The sequence below is a fragment of the Melospiza melodia genome, chromosome 3, assembly GCF_035770615.1.
Source record: "Melospiza melodia melodia isolate bMelMel2 chromosome 3, bMelMel2.pri, whole genome shotgun sequence".
NCBI lineage: Eukaryota > Metazoa > Chordata > Aves > Passeriformes > Passerellidae > Melospiza > Melospiza melodia.
In genome coordinates, this window is record NC_086196.1 from 5666871 (window position 1) to 5685284 (window position 18414).

General features: G+C 35.9%; 1 protein-coding gene across 2 annotated transcripts in view; it reads left to right on the forward strand.

The window, feature by feature from the left end:
- The window catches only part of CSMD1 (CUB and Sushi multiple domains 1), a 1060835-nt gene that overhangs the window by 524059 nt on the left and 518362 nt on the right, over nt 1-18414 (forward strand). For both annotated transcript variants that reach the window (XM_063150718.1, XM_063150717.1), the window contains exon 4: nt 17579-17773. In XM_063150718.1, the coding sequence (XP_063006788.1) occupies nt 17579-17773 (195 nt within the window). The remainder of the gene's footprint in view (nt 1-17578; nt 17774-18414) is intronic.

An 18414-nucleotide genomic window follows, 5' to 3' on the forward strand; every position in this document is an offset into this window, starting at 1 on the left:
ATTTTTGGCTTGTTTCTTGTTGTCCCTTATGTATTCAGTGTGTCACTCCCAATGTGAATCCCCTTGTAAATCCCCTTGTGAATCTGAGCTACAGTTTGCAGGTATCGTAAAGGAACATTGAAATTTCTTCTAAGCTCATCTGAAAATTTCCTCAGTGACTGTGTAAATGCGTGACTAATTGTATGGACAGATGATGGTAGTTTATAGACACAAGACTACAGAAATTATAATGTTCACAATCCCCTGCAACTCACTGGAATGCTATGTCTTATTTTTGAGGTATATTACACTGTCTTAATGTTGGCAGTGATACATATAATCTTGCACTGAGCTCCCATTCTTTCTTTCATGTTGGGCTCAAGCAGATTGCAGAGATGTCAGGTCATCTCTTGCTGTTGTGATATCCTTTACTGGTGTTGAGTTTCTTCCCTCTTGTTGATCATTTGAAGATGATATTACTATTTTCAACCCAAATCTACTTTCCATACAGGTCACATCACAATACTTTCTTAGTATTGTGCAATGAACAGGATTAAGTAGAAGTCATCTTCTTTGTGCTGAGAAATTCAGACAACTAGTAGCCAAAAAAAGACAAAGGTAGAGGAAAGACAGGGAAAATGTATTGTGCCTTATAAGCAGTGTAGCTTTGCTTGAAGGCATGAAAGTGGGAGGTAACTGGGGTTGAATGATTGGCTGCCACTCGTTGCTCCTTCTGCATCCCTAGCACTGCAAACAAGAGCTTTGCTAACACCACAGGGTTTTGCCTGGACCCGTGTCCTGGGTAAGGCTGAGTTTTTGCAGTAGCTGTGAGGGTACAGAGCCTGGAGACATATGGGCATGGCTAAGAACCTCATTTTATTCAAAACCATCACATGTCACTGCCAGGGGTGGGAGAAGAGGACACTCTCTTTTGCAAATGGTGTTCCTCCTGGTGGAATAAGGATGGCAGATGGGGGAATGGTTGGGGTGGGGCACCACCAGCTGTGAGTCTGGTCAGGTTGGGCTGGTGAGCATCTTGTGTGTGAATCACCCTTTTTTGTACACTTTTGCTATTGGTATTGTTGCAGTTGCTATTTGTTTTCCCATCTCATTGCTGTTTCCAGTACATTGTTCTCATCCCAACCTGTCATCTTTACCACATGTGCCTCCAGCTCTCCTCTTTGGAAACATTTTGCCGTCTCAGTCAGGGATAGGGAAGAGAGGGGCACTAAACTGGGGAGTAGTATTTCTAAACCACAACACACAGGTAGATAAATGAGGGGGGAGTGGAAAGCTAATACTATGAAAGTTGTAAGTCCCAGCTCTCAGACTTTATGAACATGTGGCCGTGGATGAGACCTCTTGTGCTTTAGACTCCTATTCTATCCTAATTCTAATGAAATTAATTAATGAATAATAAAAGTGTTTCAGGGTTATTAAATTTCAGCACAAATTTTTTAAATGGACTTACAAAAAACCTATAGATTTGTGCTAAAGTGAAATAGTTATCTTTGTGGGGACTATTATGAGTATTTTGGATTTTTTTGCTTCAGTTCTATTTTTGTCCATATGATTTCTTGTTTATTAAATTAAAAGGTAAGAGGTCCTGCAAGGAATGAGGTATCAAAGTAACATTCTGCAATTAAAACCTGTAGATAGTGTTCAGTAGGACAGGATATAGTCCATGTTTTCCATCCATGTAATATTGCCACTGGCCTTGTACATCACAAAAGCTCCTATGTCTTAGTCCTTCAACAGCAGGGGAGTCAGCCTGGTATGAATGGCAAGGAATGACAAAGTATTTAACACAGTGCTGCCCTGCTTGGAGCTGTAAAACTGATAGGTAAATGAGCTTTCCCTCTGCCAATACTTAAGCCATCAAATGCATTTTAAACTTTACAGGATATGTTAAAACTATAAGGTTACTTTATGTAGTGCTAGAAGAAATCCTGAGTTTCCCATGTTGTTTAATACCACATAAAACACAGGAGGAGGTAAGATAACAATTCTACATTTTATAAAGAGTAAACAGGATCTACCAAGTTTCTCTTTTGAGAAAAGTCAGCTCAGGGTGTTCCTATGCAGTTTATATTCAAAAGGATGATGTGCACAAATTTATTTTTTTTTTATCACTGTATTGTGCATATATATGCCCAGCTTATGATGGAACCTGCAAGCAATGAAACTCGTAATTGGTGATTTTGATTTAAAAGAAAAAGAGGTCCATTATTTACCTGTAAAAGCCATCCAAGATTTACTCAGCTCTCCCTTACAGCTGCCCAGGTGACTCTTACTTTCTTTACTGTTAATTCAGAGTTGTACTTAAAAGGAACAGTCCTTCTGCTTGGCAGCTGAGATTTGATTTTTACAGAATTAGTCTTATCCCCTGAAATAAAACAAGTTGATTTATTCGCTGCCACAGATAAGTCAAATTGTCTGTTTGGCCACATCTTCTACAACTGCTAGTCAAACTGTCAGACACAAATTCCAAGAAATCTCAAAACCATGGTGAAATTAGACGGAAAAAATAGCCAATTATTCTTGATGTTAAGAAAATACTGAATTAAAGTATTGCTTACATGCTATTAATTTTATTATTTAACATCAATGTACTTTTTTACTGTTTCTATAATTTGGTAAACACCCATTACCACACTTCATGCCATTCTCATTGATACGTGTTTTCTGACTGACCCAAGGTATATGTGTTTTTCTGAAATGGTCTAGTAATTCTTACATATTTCCTTTATAGTTTTTGTTTTTGTTTTTGTTTTTTTTAATTGTCATCATTGCACTATGAATAATTATTTTTTTCTCAATCACTTTTTTCTCATATTGATTTGATTATATCTTGAGTGACATGCTCCCAGAAGAAATGTGTACTTGTGATTAAGGGGAAATAAATTCACCTTTGCATATTGTCTTCCAGAAATGTTGTGGTGTCATAATTGCTGTACTTGTAATGGTCAGTGGGAATAAGCCAGGCAAAATTTTTTTGAGCCATTTAACTGAGTGATCAAACTATGTCAGAATTGAGAATATTCATAACTTTTGGATATGAAGCCCTTCTGTAGGACAGGATCTTGCTGAGCAAGATTTATGCCTGCCGTTTATATATGCCTGTCCCCATTTATTCTAAAATGCTATTTTTATCTCTTTGGTATGTTGAAAAATGCTAAATATTTTCTGTTATGATCTGATAGAGTACATGGGAAATTCTGGAAGTCACAAGCTGTCCCTGGAAGTGTGGATTTTTTAGGTTCTTTGGGGTTTTCCTTCTCCACATGCAGACCCACATGCTCACCCAGGTGTGTGTGAGTTTCATGCAGCAGTACTTTAAGCTCTGTAAGCCAAAGCTTTTCTTTGGATTAGTTTCTCATAACTTGTATCTTCTGAGTTTTTCATGTGTGAAAGCTACAGATTGAATTGCTGGCATTATTATGGTATTACTACATGAAAACCACTGTCCTGGTGGTAAGAAGCAACCTACCTTGTCTTGAAATAGAACAAAGTGTTCTCAAGTTCTAGAAATGAAATCAAGAGCAGCAAGGACAGTCTGTGCTGCCTGGCTGGCTGGGTCGGGGATCTCACCAGCAAAAGCCTTTGGGAGGAGGACGGTGGAAGGAGGGTTGTGACCCGAGACAGGCCCAGCACTGGTGTGGGTGGACAGAGCTGTGGGGCTGGGCACAGACCCACATCAAGGCTGGGGCATCAGCAATGCTGCTGGGAGCTCTCTGGAAAAGCCCTGAGCCCCAGCAGTCAGGCTATTTATGGTGAGCATCTCTTGGGATGTCCAGCCTGGCACCTGAAACCTGTCACTAGCTGGGCTGCGGGCTGGTGGGAAGCATTGCAGACTTGTGGCCATGACTAAAGATGCTCTGAAGAGATTTTAATAATGCTCTTTGTAAATGCCCAAACTCCATTACAACAGAGCCTTCAAATCTAGGTAGTATTAAATCACCTTTATATGGGGATGTGTTGGATCAGTTGGAAGAAAATACTTTGACTGCACAACTCTACCCTGAAGTCAACGCACTTCAGGGCAACCTTTATGACCAACTTCTCTGTACATTTGTATTTAATTTACATATGAGAATGCCAGAAGTACTTTGCCTAAAAGGAGTCTGTAACTTTCATAAGGAGACCTCTTATAACAAAGACTGTCAGTGATAGTAGTGTTTTGATAAACCAAAATACTGAAAGAAGAATAATGTACCCTCAGTTCCTAACAATCACTCTTTCAACAGTTGTATTTTTTTGCAATTTGCAAATTTGCAAAATTTAGATATCTACTCTGTATATTATTTGAATTTCTATCTGTGAATTCTTTGACTAAACAATTATAATTATAGATAAGTATAAATACAAGTATGACACGGCACTGGTACTTACAGTTTTCAAATAAAGGACAAACCCAAAAAAATTCAGAATCTCAATCACAGTTTCTAGGAAAAAAATTAGTAATTGTGAGATATAAAACTCAAAAGGCTTTATTTTCAAATAACATGCACTTTCATGGTGCTTTATGTTGCCTATAATTACACATCTGAAATTGAAATTCTGGAATTTTCTTTCAGATTTTGATACATCACATAAGACCAAGAAAAATAGCTGTGCTGTTACCTACTCTAGTCAGACACAATTGTTTAAATCATTATGTTCCACAAGAATAGGGTTTCAGAAATACATTTAGTAAACTCTTTTTTTAGGTCTTAGTGGATTTGAGGAGCAATTCAATGTGTAGTAGTTCTTACAGCTTTATTAGCATACCTGTTTCGCTTCACCATTCAGCATCTAAAATAAGTTCAAACAAACTCTAAACCTGATTTTCTAACTGTCAGAAACCATGAAGATTTTTAATACATAAAAATGCCACATATTGGAGATACTGAAGGGGCACTTAATAATTTGAAGTATTTTGTTGGTTTCATAAAGGCTTCTTCTATTGTTGGGATGTATTTCACAGCCAGCCTTGGAATCACATTAAAAATTTAGGTGAATGATGAAGACACAGTATGTGTGTCTCTTGAGATGTTACCTATCACCTTGACAAGCTCTTTGTAAATTGAAAACTGGTTTAGCAAAAAAGAGCTGCTGTGATTACTGAATGAATATAAAGCTTTCACTTCTCTGTCATTTAACAGCTGGCAGATTACAGAGCCGCTTTTTGGGGAGAAAAATTAATAGGTTAGTATTAGCAGAGAGATACATAAAATCACTTTCTCTCCCAGGGTTTATGAGAAGCAAATTGATGTGCCAGGCTACATCTTAGACTGGTAGTGCAGCAAGAACTGGTAGCTTTCAGACTACAGAAATCCATAAAATGCCCTAGGTAGCTATTGAACAGGTTAACATCTCCAGAGTGTTATGAAAGCCTTATGGGGGGAAAAAAAGTGTATTTGATCTATTTAAGTCTTTGGCATTTGCGTAGATAAGATCCTTGCTATCAGTACAGTGCAGATTTTATCCTTGCTTCTTTCTTTCATATCCTATGGGGATATACTTTTAGCTGATTTTTAATTTTCTCTTGTTTGGATATTTAAGCAGGTGGGTATAGGTGTACAATGAAAACAAATCCCAAAAACTCCTCAGTTATGTGTGAGAAAGTTGTCCCATTCTATCAGCGATGGCAGCAGAGGTAATTTTTATGATTTCTCCCCAGCATAATCGTTAAAAAGGCAAAGATGGACTTAGTGCTTCTTCCTGTTCACTGTGGGATGCATAGTAGAATTATTAATAAACTAAACAGGAGCAAAGTGCTGTATAACAGATAGCCAAGGGGCCCAACAGTGACCACGCAGCCATCCGAAAGTTTAATTCCATCCACCACAGTAGCTGCTGATACTCTTTCTCTTCCTTGTCTGGGATGAGTGAGAAGTTGTCCTTGTCTACAGCAGAATATCCCCCCTGTCAGGACATGGGCAGAGGCACTGACAGCCATCTATATTGTTGGATAGATTACAGCAAAAGTTTTGTTTGGGCCGAATAGCACTTTCCTGAACAACTCTTGGGAATGATTCAGAAGTTGGTACAGCCTGGTGACTGTTCTGAACAAGCAATCTGGACACAGCCATCCTGTTTTGCAGGCTCAGAAAGTTTAATAATAATGTGCCAGCTGGCCTCAGTTCCGTTCAGTTTCAGCGTACAGTGTAGTCATCATGTCTCCTTAGCCTGATAATGACTCACTTGTATGTGAAGTCTCTGGAGGTGCAACACGATCTCCAGTGAAACACAGTCTTCTGGGGTTTTGAGTAGGAGACTATTTTTTTTAAGATTTAGAGAACAGCCTTACCCCCTTGCACACTTGTAGTACAGAAACAAACATGAAATTAATGAGTTTTTGGACAATTTCAGTATTAAAATCTCTTTCCTTGCTTCCAGTAAATAATCTTTTAGACAAATAATAGCAGACAATCTTATTTAGCTGCACATTGAACAAGTATTTCAGTAAACTTCCTTTGATATGGCATCAGCCTCACAGATGGTTTCATTGTTTAAATAGTCACAAAACTAATTTTGTTGCCAAGATTGTGACAAAACTGAGATGTATGAAAATGTCTTCTGGTGTTCTAGATGCTGTTTTGCGCTTATGGTTAAAATATGCAAAGCCAACCAAAGTGGATAGAATGTCATAGTACATAAAAATGTTGCAAAGAATTAGTGAGTTTCTTCTGTTTTGTTTTGGAGGTTTTTTTCACCACTTTGATGGTGCTGGAGTCCCACATGAATGGCAGAGTCGGAGAATGCCTGGAAATTTTTTAATTGTGTCTGTCTGTAAGTGCCAAATACAGTCAGAATCTCATAAGAAGAGGTAGATGAGAATCTATGTCATATCCAGATCCACATGGTCCTGAGAGTTTGTTCTCTGCAAAATCAGTTTTGATTAGACCATTATTGAAAAAAAAAAACCTACAAATTAAACCAGTATAGACTTTATTCAGGTGCAGAACATAATTTGTGTGGACGCCAAATGGCCAGTTGTGCAAAATGAGAGAAAGATTAAAAAAAAAAAAATAGGGAAGTTGTGATTTGTAAGTACAGTTTAGGAAATCTTTGTTCATTAAGAATCACAATAACACAAATCAAATTCAAGCCTTAGGAGACAGGTGCTTTAGAAATTTCAAGGAAAATTTTACGCCAAATGTTCCAGAGGAAATGTCTAGAAAAATCTGGCGACTCACTGCCACTGTTCAGTTCCTTGCAAAGTTATTACTTAGTGAAACAATGTTACAGGTTTCACTCTCAGCAATCTAATTCTCCTGGCAACAATCACAGGTTGTCATAAAAAGACTAAACCTGTAACATTTGTGGTTTAATATTATTATTTCCTGTTTCTGATTATGTATTTAGTTAAAGGAATATAATGCAACTTTGCCACCCATTGTCTTTTAATATAGAGTGCAAACAAAAAGAAGCACTTTTAACACCACAATACTTAATTTAGGATTGTAATGGATTTAAGTAACTTTACTCTAGATTCCTGCCCCTTTGTCCCATCAGTGCAGAAGGATTTTTAGCAGTGCTCACACATAATGGACATAGGCACAACAGCCTGGTGTGAGCCAAACTTGAGGGCTTTTGAAGGAGCTTGTAAGATTTCTCGTGACAAAACTGACTACAAGATAATTCCCATAACCAAAAACCACTTTAGAATGGATTTCCATGATGGGCCAAAGATCATTTCTAGAAATAGCACATATTGTCACCTAATAAATACAGGCTAAAAATATGTACTTACATTACAGAGACTTCAGAAGTTCTAAAGATGCTACTTCATTTTGCTGAGGAAAAAAATTAGGAAAAAAACCCAAAAAAAGCAAAATCAAAATAAATTTAAGGTTTTGTTTATTCAGTCCCTAAAATACTATATTTTTTTCTAGTTAATTAGGATACCAAGAACAACATAATGTGAAATTGCATGTGTAGGATTTTGGCCTTCTTTCTGTTCCTGTTTCTCCTCTCATTTGTCCATGACCCCTTTTACCAGGTATTTGTCCTACCTACCATGTAAAGAATCTACTTCATAGAAAGTAGATGTCTTTGAGAAACTTTGGATTATGGCTTCATAATGTAGTTCATTTTTCTCTCTGAACTTGTTTTCTTCTTGATGCTCTTGATTCTTATTCCCATGCTGCAGCTGACAAGCATCTCAGTGGTGTTACCCACTGCAGCTTAGTCATCCTCACAAACATGCAACTGTGTGTGTGTTGGAGGGAGATTTTTTTTCTTTTCAAACCCAGATCAATTCTTTTCACTTATTTATAAATTGGGTAAGATGCTGTAAGAAAAAAGAGACTAGCTCAAAGCACTGAAAATAAGCAACAGAAAATCGTGTTGTTGTGTTAAAACAGAGGTTTGGTGACAGAATTTGCTGTTTTAAAGAGAACTCTCTGTCTCACCTTGGCTGGTTAAATATAAAACATGTGTTGCATGTTGTGAGACACGCACAAACACTGTTCCATTTAGGTCCACAAAGTGCTGCACATTGAAATGTATGTTGTTCCCAGATAACAAGCATTTATAATTCTTCTATAGCTGAAGCTTTTGAGATGGCAAATTCTTCTCCTGCCCTTATACTGCTATATTTCCATTCAGCCAGAGTGGTGAGCATGTTACATGCCACCCTTGTTGAAGAATGAGCCTGTAAATGCTAACCAGACAAGTGTCTTCCTAACTCCCATAGCTTGCGGATGCCATATCTGAGAACAAATGGGGACAAAGTTGAAAAGGCACTGCTGAATTTCTGTTATCACAAGCGTCTCTAACAATGGCAACAGAACAAAGTACTGAACTAGGTGAGGAAAAATGTCATTCAACATTCCCTCAGGAAACTGGAAGGACTGCAGGGGCTTGAGAGTTGCAATGCTGTCATTCTTGCAGAATCCTCGTTTTAACCTGTGTACAATTCTTAGCAGTGACTAGGGACAAGGACAGGACAGAACCTTTTCTCTGACACTGTAAGGAATGTGAAGAAAAATTAGTGGGCATGACATTTGCTGCCTACATTTTCAGGTCTTAACTAAATGTCCCAATTCCTTTCATTTCCAATTACAGGCACAGACAAGAGGCTTGTATGACATATTGAATTCCTGCTAAATATTTGCCCCATGATTGTAAGCAAGATAAAGTTTCAAGTATCTGGAGGCAATAGAATGCCACTTATGAAAGTGTTCAGCACAAGAGAATGGTTCTGGAAAGCTTGGCAGAGTCCACAGTCCCAAGCTTTGCTAAAAGCCACCACAGTGGGAGAAGTGAGGAAGTGCCTGTGCCAGAGCAGGGAGCTTTTGTAATGAGGGACTGTTTTTGTAATCTGAATAAACAGCCAATCAATGTGAAAGAAAAAAAGAAGGACAAAAGGAAAAAAAAAAAAGAAAGAGAAAAAAAAATTGGTTTTGAAAGACTATTGCCTTGCTTTAATTAGTAATGAAGGTCTCTATACATGGTGGCAAGCTGGTGTTAGCTGAAGATAAGTCTCTATTAAATCATCAGGATCTATTACTGAAGCTGGTATTGTCCAAATTTATTCTGCCATTGCTTCTTTTCTTGTCTATCGTTCCTTAGAGGTTTTCCCTGACCTCTAAGTAGTTATGCTTGCGAACAGATATGTGGTACAAATGAGTCACACAGTTTGCAATTCTCAAATAATACAGCAGATTAGACACTATGCATTAAGCTTTATCTGTTCAGATTTAAAGAATTTTTTCTTCTTGAATGTATTTTGCTGAAACAAAGAATTTTGAGTATATTTAACAAGCATCATTTGGAGTGTATCTACAAGATTTGTATTCAATGTTATTGCAACTTTTAAAGAAGAGTGGGCTCATGTCTTATTTTCTTAAAATTACTGTCCTTTCCCTATATGGCAGGTCTTAATAATTCAAAATCCAATTTTATTTAGTAGCAATAATCATTTCAGAGAGTCTTGGGAGCAATAGAGAGTATATCTGCTTGTGAAATCTCTTTCCAAATCTCTTTCCAGTTTTTATTCGCAATTCATCTGTGCAGTTGTAGTATGTATCTTGTCTTGCCCTCAGTAAGTGTGATATTTTTCTTTTGCCTTTGTTACACTACCCCCATTCTCTTCTCTCCATGGAAACTACCCAATAGTTTATTTTTCCAGTAAGAATGCATCTCATTTTCAACCTCCTTGTAATTGTGATTTGTTCTCCTTTTTTTCCTAGCCTTTCCTTCAGCTGGTACAACATTTCTTCTGACCTGGTGTTTGCCTTTCAGTGTCTTCACAGTTACTGCATTTTAATCTTCATTTCTCAGATTGTGTAAAAACCGTCCAGTATCCTCTTAAAAGCTCTCCAGCTCTTGATCACTTAAGGAGTCCTACTCTGCATTTACTTTATGTTCAATTACTCTATTTTGAACATGGGTAATCAGATTTGTATGCGGGTCTTCACATAAGGTCATACCAGTTTCTTGTACTTACCCATTTGTTTGATAAGTACCTCTTTTAACACACAGAGATATTGTTGTTTTTTACCCTCATGTCCCCAGGGCCTTCAAGGAGAGGATGGACATTTTTTTTATGAATGTAGGTCTTTTGACTAATGAAATCCTCAAAAGTGGTCAGGTTACAAATAGATATTTTATTGGATTCATTTGTTATCATACCTGAGGTGATGAACTAGAGATTGTCTTCCAATTGCATTTTTGTTGTTGACAGCTTGGAAGCTTAATGATGTGGAAGGATAGTTGAGACCTTCTTTGCTAGAAGGTCTTTCTCAGAATGCAAAGAGCAGACACTGTGCATAATTCTGATGATTGTACTGACCAACTGGAAGAAAGACCATAGAATGCACTGAACATTTTAGGGGAGATGGAAGGACATTATTTTGATATTTTTAAGAAAATTAGTAATTACTTTCAATTTTTGATTGCTGGCAAAGTTTCTATTTATAAATTTTCACAGCCTCAAATACTTTTATAGCCTTGGTCTGGACTGTCATGCTCCACTTGTTCTTCTCTTTCAAGAGAAATCTAAAAACTCCTAATATTGCTTGCTGATCTCAGTTCACCTAAGAAAGTGTGCAGTACATCTGTGGCAAAATAAGTATGAGGAAATACAAAGTTTTAGCTCTAACTTTAGATTGCCTTTGCACTTGAGAGCTTTCTGACATTGTTTGTATGATATTGACTTTTATGATCTTATAACCAATAGCAAGACATTTATTATATAATAAAAGTGAACACACTAAAAATAAAATCCATCAATCTTTGGTTATTACCTGCAAAAGAAAATTAAAATATCAATCTTAATGCAAAAGATGTATTAAAGTTTTAAAGGTGGTGTATACTCCTAAATGATTTTCATAGCTTTCAATCCAGTATAATTTTGCACATCCTTAGAGATGGACAGACAAGTTGGGTAAATGCTTGTAAAACCAGAAAGCTGTATCTTTCAAAAGTGATACAATTTAAGCATTTTATCTAGCACATATTGCAGTGATTCATGTATGCACAAATAGAGAAATTAGCATGTAACAGGAAAGAAATTTCTTGTGATCTTCGGACTGTATATAAATAAGATGCAAAAATAAATCTAACAGTTTTATTTCTGTCAGCCAGTAAATCTGGGTGGGTTTTTGCTTTGTTTGTTTGGATTATTTTAAGAAAAAAATTGCAACTAGGCCCAACAAAGACAGTCTGACCGAAAATGTTGCCAGCAGAGAAATAGGGGACCGTGTTGAATGCTGCAATAGATAAGTATCTGTGCCATGCAGACCCTTGAACATTGCATTCGACACCTTGGAGTGTAAATATGCCTTAAGTATCAAGCATTCCATGAACTTGCACTTAGTATATTTTTGGTTTTATGAGTAAACTCTTCCTTCCCCTAGAGTAAACCTAGTGAAATCCATTAATTTTTTGATGAAATAATTTTTAAGAAGGATGTAAATTTGATGTTAGGTAACCTGGAGACTGAAGCTTTCACAGGTTAGTTGTGTCTCTGTGGGTGTGTGTTTGTGCACATGCGCAAATGACAAACAATTTGGGACTGCCCTTCTAGCAGTAGATTCTGGCCATGATTATTTGTGACTCTAGAGTTGAGAAAAATTTCCTCATTTCCTTTTGAAATGAGTAAAGGTGAAAATTCTGTGCATGATTGACCATTAGGAACTTCATGCTAGCTCTTCCAGTCTAATGTTGAACTAAAAGTTAAAACTTGGGAAAGATACTCAGTTTTCTGAGTAGAGACTTCAGTTTCAAGGCCATTCTTGCAAGAAAATTTTGCTTTTGTATCTCCTATTTTTGAGCTTATTGTGTTCATTTTTTACGAGTACAGTAATTACCCTCCTCAGAAGCCATTTTCTTCTTCTGTGGCTGCAAATACAGTTGAATGTGTTTTCTATTTATGCATGAAATGGTAAAATGCAACTTCTACTGTAGCCATGTGGACAGGGTATTGTGGGCTGTGCCTCATACCTATTGAACATCTTGACATATGCCCAGAAATTTTCTGGAGCCTTGATTTTCTCCACAGAGCTTCTGAAGTACCTCAAAGTGTTGTAATTCCAAAGCAGCCATTGGTATCAAAGTACTATCTCATTTCCTCCTAAGTTATGCTATTTCCTTTGTGTGTGGTTTTGCCTGTGGCCACCAATTTAAGGTAATGTTAGAAAATACTCAGAGGACTGTAGTAGAGGTACTGTGGAACAGCAAAAAGTCAGCAAGTTTTCATTTGGCAAAACCTAAGCGCAACATGAAAAACTTTTCCAGCTGTTTCAGTAACAACAGGAAAAATAACAAATATAATATATCCTTGGAAAATCACGTAAAGATATTGAAATAAGTGGAGGAAAAACATGTAGAGAAATAGCTACGTGACAAGAACCCAGCTAATCTAAGTCCTGCACCTGCAAGGACACTGTCCTTGAGCATAGCTCTGTTACCATAACAAGTGCTGTAGTTGAGAGACTAAAGACATGAGAAAAAGCAAATGTAACTCCTTTGTAATGAAGAAGCTGATATCTGTATATAACCAATAGACTGCTAACTTACAGAATATGCATGAGCTTATTACTTGTTGTGTATAAAAGTTTGATGCTCTTTGCAATAAATGGAGCTTGCTGAATGCTCATATTGAGGGTCTTGAGCCTTCTCTGCCCCGAGACAAATGGCCAGCTGCGACAAAACATTTGCTTAGTTTCTTTTCTTTCTTCTTCCCCCTTCGTATTTTTCCTAATTGGCATTTAGCTGCTTTCCGAATTGCTGCTGTCAAGTCCCAGCTACTGTGTGTGGCCTATATAAGCTGAGCAACTGGTTCACAGAAGGGTGAAGCTGATATAATTTCAACTGACATAAGCAGTTTGAGCTTTTTGCTGCTGAGGCCTCTAGGCGATCTTTGCAATCTAGTTGATGATTGTGACATCTGAGAGAAAAAGGAAATCTGTTATTTCTCCTGAAAATTATTGTCAGATTGGGCCTCTGAATACTAACTTCAGCAAAGGTTGGGAAGTTAATTTTCATGGTTTTATAACTGATTTCAAATCCAGATGTCTTATTCATGTAACAATTAATAGGAGTTGGTCTGCCAGAGACCTCAAATCCATCAGGATTTATCAGAAAGTATCTTTTTTTAACTCAACTTCTTAAACCAAAATAGAAAAAAAGATCTTACCAAATCAGGACATTACATTGCTGGTACCATGATGCCACAAAGTGGCAGTGGCAGTGGGTCTGTGAACACATGAAAAACTTTAGGCATTTCTTATTGCATATTTACAGACCCTTGCATTCTAGTGTGGAGAACATAGTAAGAAAACTGGGTGAAATAGTCCTTCAAAAGTTTATTCATTCCTGTGACAGCTACCATTTATATTTTGGTTTGGGGATTTTTCATTATCAACAACTGTTGTTTAATTTTAGGTCGTTTCTCTGTTATGATAAATCAGAAAGAGGTAGATGATGAAGCCTATAAAAAATGAAGGAAATTCTTTATAAATAAAAGCAGAGGATTACTATGTTTAAGATGCTGTTAATATTCTTTCCAGTGGCATGTGTTGCAAATAAATATAGATTTTAGCCTTAGGAAGAGTCTTGAAAAGGCTATATAAATAAATAATCTGATACACACCACTTAAGAATGAGTAATTTGTTAAGTATGAAATTATTTAATAACCTTTAATTGAAAATTCATATATCACCAAGCTGTCATCTTTCTACTATTTTTTACAATCCTGCTATCTTGTAGCCTTTTGCATCTGTCTCATAATAAATATTAGCATTACATTTTAGCATATAGATTTTAATGGTTTGAATGGTTTTCTGCAAAAATTAAAATGTAGCATGCACAGTTAGTTTGAACAGGAAGTTAAACTTTTGGCATTTTAGATCATTAATTATTTGCATTATGGATTTTGATTATGCGCATTTGTTAAAAATTTCTTCTGTCCAGGAAGATCAAGGTAGTGTATGAGAAAGGCCTATCTCTTAGGTCAGTTGCATTAATAAATCTTAATTAATAAGCAGTGCTACAGATTGATTTGTGCTAGGAAGTGAAGTCTATACAGGTTTTTATGTCTGTCAGAGTGGTGAAGATAGACATTCTACTTGAGGAGGAAATTGGAGAAAGACATTCTTGGTTATCCCACTGTGCATATTTTTGCTAAGACTAAATGCCAACACTACATAAATTATTCTCCACACACTGTAATTACATTTTTTTCCAAAATTGGAAAGGACTTGGGTGAAAAAAAAAAGGATAGGAAGAATGGTGAGAGCACTCTAATGTTAGATCTGTATAAAAAATCCATTATCTTAAGTGCTTCAGTGTAGTATAGTTTATAATAGTTCTCAATACACAGTAAACATCACATTATTTAATGAATCAAGAGCCTGTGACTGCAATCTTATTGACAGTAGACCTCAGTAACTCTAAAGAAAAATATGGATCTTTTACTGAAAATTTGGCAATGAATTTAAAGCTTGATGGATGCATATGATAGATTTGGTCGACTAGAATCCTCATAATCCAAAGATTAAACTATTTTGTTCAATGTTAGGAACCTTCAAAGGATAATTCATCTTAGGTCTAGACTAGAAACAGTAAAACCTGCACAGGTGAAATTGTGTCTATCTCAATATACTTCAGTCAAAGTTTTAGAAAAGCATATAAATAATGTAGTTGAATGCTTGATCTGGAGAAGTGGTGAAGTCCTGCGAACTATCACATGAATTATTGACGATGGCTGTCATTCTCAGATCCCTCATTTTTTACCGGGTTTTAGGAGGTTATGGTAGGGTGCGTGCCAATTTCAGGATGCTAAGTACCATTTTCTCTGAAGTTCTTGGCAGAGTTGGCGGTGAGAAGACGCAGGTAAACATATCCTAGGAGACTTTACTGACTGCCTTGCTGCAGTACAGTTTCAACAGCTAGCCAGTGGCAGTTGTTATTTATATGGTAGATGTAGATTTTCTGTGATGCGTTTCCTTGGGAATGCAGTTTATCAGAATTCATAGTAGCTTTAAATAATGATTATTTTTATTTTTCTGATAGAACACCCTCCTGTAAAAATAAAAGCTGGCTTTTGGTTTGTATAAATTTTTTTGCTCCATGCATCGGATCTTTTCATGAAACTACTTCAATTTACAGCTCTTTGTAAAAATGTTTTGATTAGAAAATAACATAAATTTTTTTTTGTCTCAAATCTAAGAATTCTACTGTATCAAATGAGGTAACAATTGTTTTACTTTTTGGCTTCTACTGAACAAATGTTTGTGTTAACCTATCATGACTAAGGCAGCAAAAAGGGGAAAGTTTGAAAAGAGAGAGGTAGCATTTTCAGTAGTGCTAGAAATATGTAAAAACATAGAGCAATATATGCTGAAGCTTATAATAGCTAATAGTTTTCAGCTTTTTGGAATGAAAATCACTATCTTTATTCCAATTATTTTGATATTTTATTTTATATGTAAGCACTTTATTTTTATAATCAAGCAGTGACTTTTTTAACAATGTGAGTGAGCACATCCAAAGGAATAATCTATTTTGTTAACTCTGCTGAAACAATACAAAATAATCCAGGCATCATAATGTGTGCTTCTACCTTATATAGCTATTTACAAACAACCTTAATTAGTTTCCTTAATTCAAGAAATCTTAGATCTTTGATCTGCAATGTGTAGAACATATGTCTAACTCATCATTCATTAGATTCTTAGGTGATTTTTGTTTCCTTGCTAATATTTATGGAATATTTTGGTATTTTTATAATGAAATAATGTTGTAATTAATGGTGTTCTTGCTTCTAATTTGATTATCTTTATGTTTCTTGACCTTTTCAAAATTTTTTTATATAACTTGGTTTGTAAATTAAGTGTAATTACTATCACTTAAATGCTACTGTGACTAACTGAGTAATGAATTAAGGGCGTGCATTCACTAATTGAACTTACATGGTATAATGGGGCATAATTAGTATTGATATATTGATATAAGGCTTTGAACCATTCTGAGGACATGTTTGTATTGAGTAATTAACCTCCTCAACATGCAGATTACAGGTTGGCATGGTTTTGTTTATTCTGCAGACGGGTAGAGTAAGGAAAAAAGGAACTATGGGGTGAAAGAATTTGTTCACTGAACAAATGTGGCTTGCAAAGTGATACCTGAATTATATGTGAGCTTTTCAGACCACCATTTCTTTGATGCACATGTTTCTCTTCTGTGCTCTGTTCATGATGCATTTTAGTTCCCTGCACTTATTTGCTCTCCTCTAAGGGAAATTAAAGAATTTTAATTTGTACTAGTTTAGTGAAAGGAACAGTGTGCCATTAATGTCTTTAAAAGAAGTTTGAGAATAAAACCAATTGAATTTTCCTTCATCCCTACACACATTTTTGGTTTTTTGTAGGTGAAGGAGTATCATCTTTATGATAACTTGTTCAGACAACATCTTTCAAATAACTAATAATTATAAAAGGTAGTAAGTTTCTCCAAGGAAAAAAATGTGTCCATTCGTATTTTCCCAATGTCACTGCTTAGTTCCCTTGATATTTTCTGATTCTTTTAAAAAATACTAACTAAATTTATTTTCTAGAACGTGAACTAATACGAAACTAAGAAGAAAATCAAACTTTTTTTCTATACTTGAGGCTTTAATTTACTGTCAGAGAACTATTTATTATTGCACTATTTTAAATTGTTCTTTCAACACCTAAATTAAAACTGTACATGAAAGGCTTTCTGCTGCCTGCACCTAAAATTATGTTGTATAAATATCTTTGCAATATTTATAAGGTAGAATTAAATAAACAGTTCTTTCACTCCATTCAAAGAAAATCAGCAGGATATGAAGAATGCTTTTCTTTTAAATAGATCTGTAAAGAACTTCGTTGAAGGACTGTTAAACCCAGATCTGAGTTCGAAATTAGCTTTGAAAATGATGACATTATTAAAAGATGAAATGTTTTGCACAGATATATTCCATAACCTAATTTCACCTTGTTTGTATAAGGAATCATGTTAAAAAAAAAAAAAAAAGGAAGCAGAACTGATGCCAAATAGTTAAATATAATTTTTAGACAAGTATTATTATTTCATTCTGCAAATTTTAACTGCAGTGTATTTCATTCTTTCTTTTGGCAGTATTACCTAGTCATACATGTGGCAATCCAGGAGAAATACCTAAAGGAGTACTTCATGGAGCCAGATTCAACATTGGAGACAAAATCCGATATAGCTGTATCTCTGGTTACATCCTCGAAGGCCACGCCATGTTGACATGTATTGTGAGTCCTGGGAATGGTGCATCGTGGGATTTTCCTGTTCCTTTTTGCAGAGGTAAAAACTAAAGACATTAAATATCTTTTAAATACAAACAGCAGATTAAATAAATTTGTTTTGAAGTGTTTCCCCCCCCCAATATAAAGCATACTAATGTACTCTCTAAAAATTGACACCATTTAAATTGTAATAACTCAAGCAGTGACACTCCAGAGTTTGCATTAAGAGATAGATATAATCTACTCATCTTTTTTTCTTTCTGTTTATGTGGGGCATAGCTATATCAATTTCATGACAGGATCTGGCCAGGAAAAAAGCTTCAGCGATGTAAATTTTGAAGGGTGGTCCAGTCTCTTTGAGTCCTACTCCTGCTCAGAGCATGGATAACTTCAAAGTTGTGTCAGACTGCTCAGGGCTTTGCCTAGTTGAAAATTTAATATCTCCATGGATGAAGATTCTAAAGTCTCCCTGGAAACCTGTTATGGTTCCCAGCTGCCCTCATTCTCACATACAATTTAAATTAGAATTTTACAGATTATGTCTGTTGTGGGTCTATGAAATGATTCTATTTCCATTCTGGCTCTTTTCTAAACTAAACAGTGCTGTTAGATTTTCACATATCCTCCACTTGTCCAGTCTAAAAAATCCTTTTCCTTCATCCTCTTGTCTCACACACTGTGTTCTTCAGCATCTTGAAA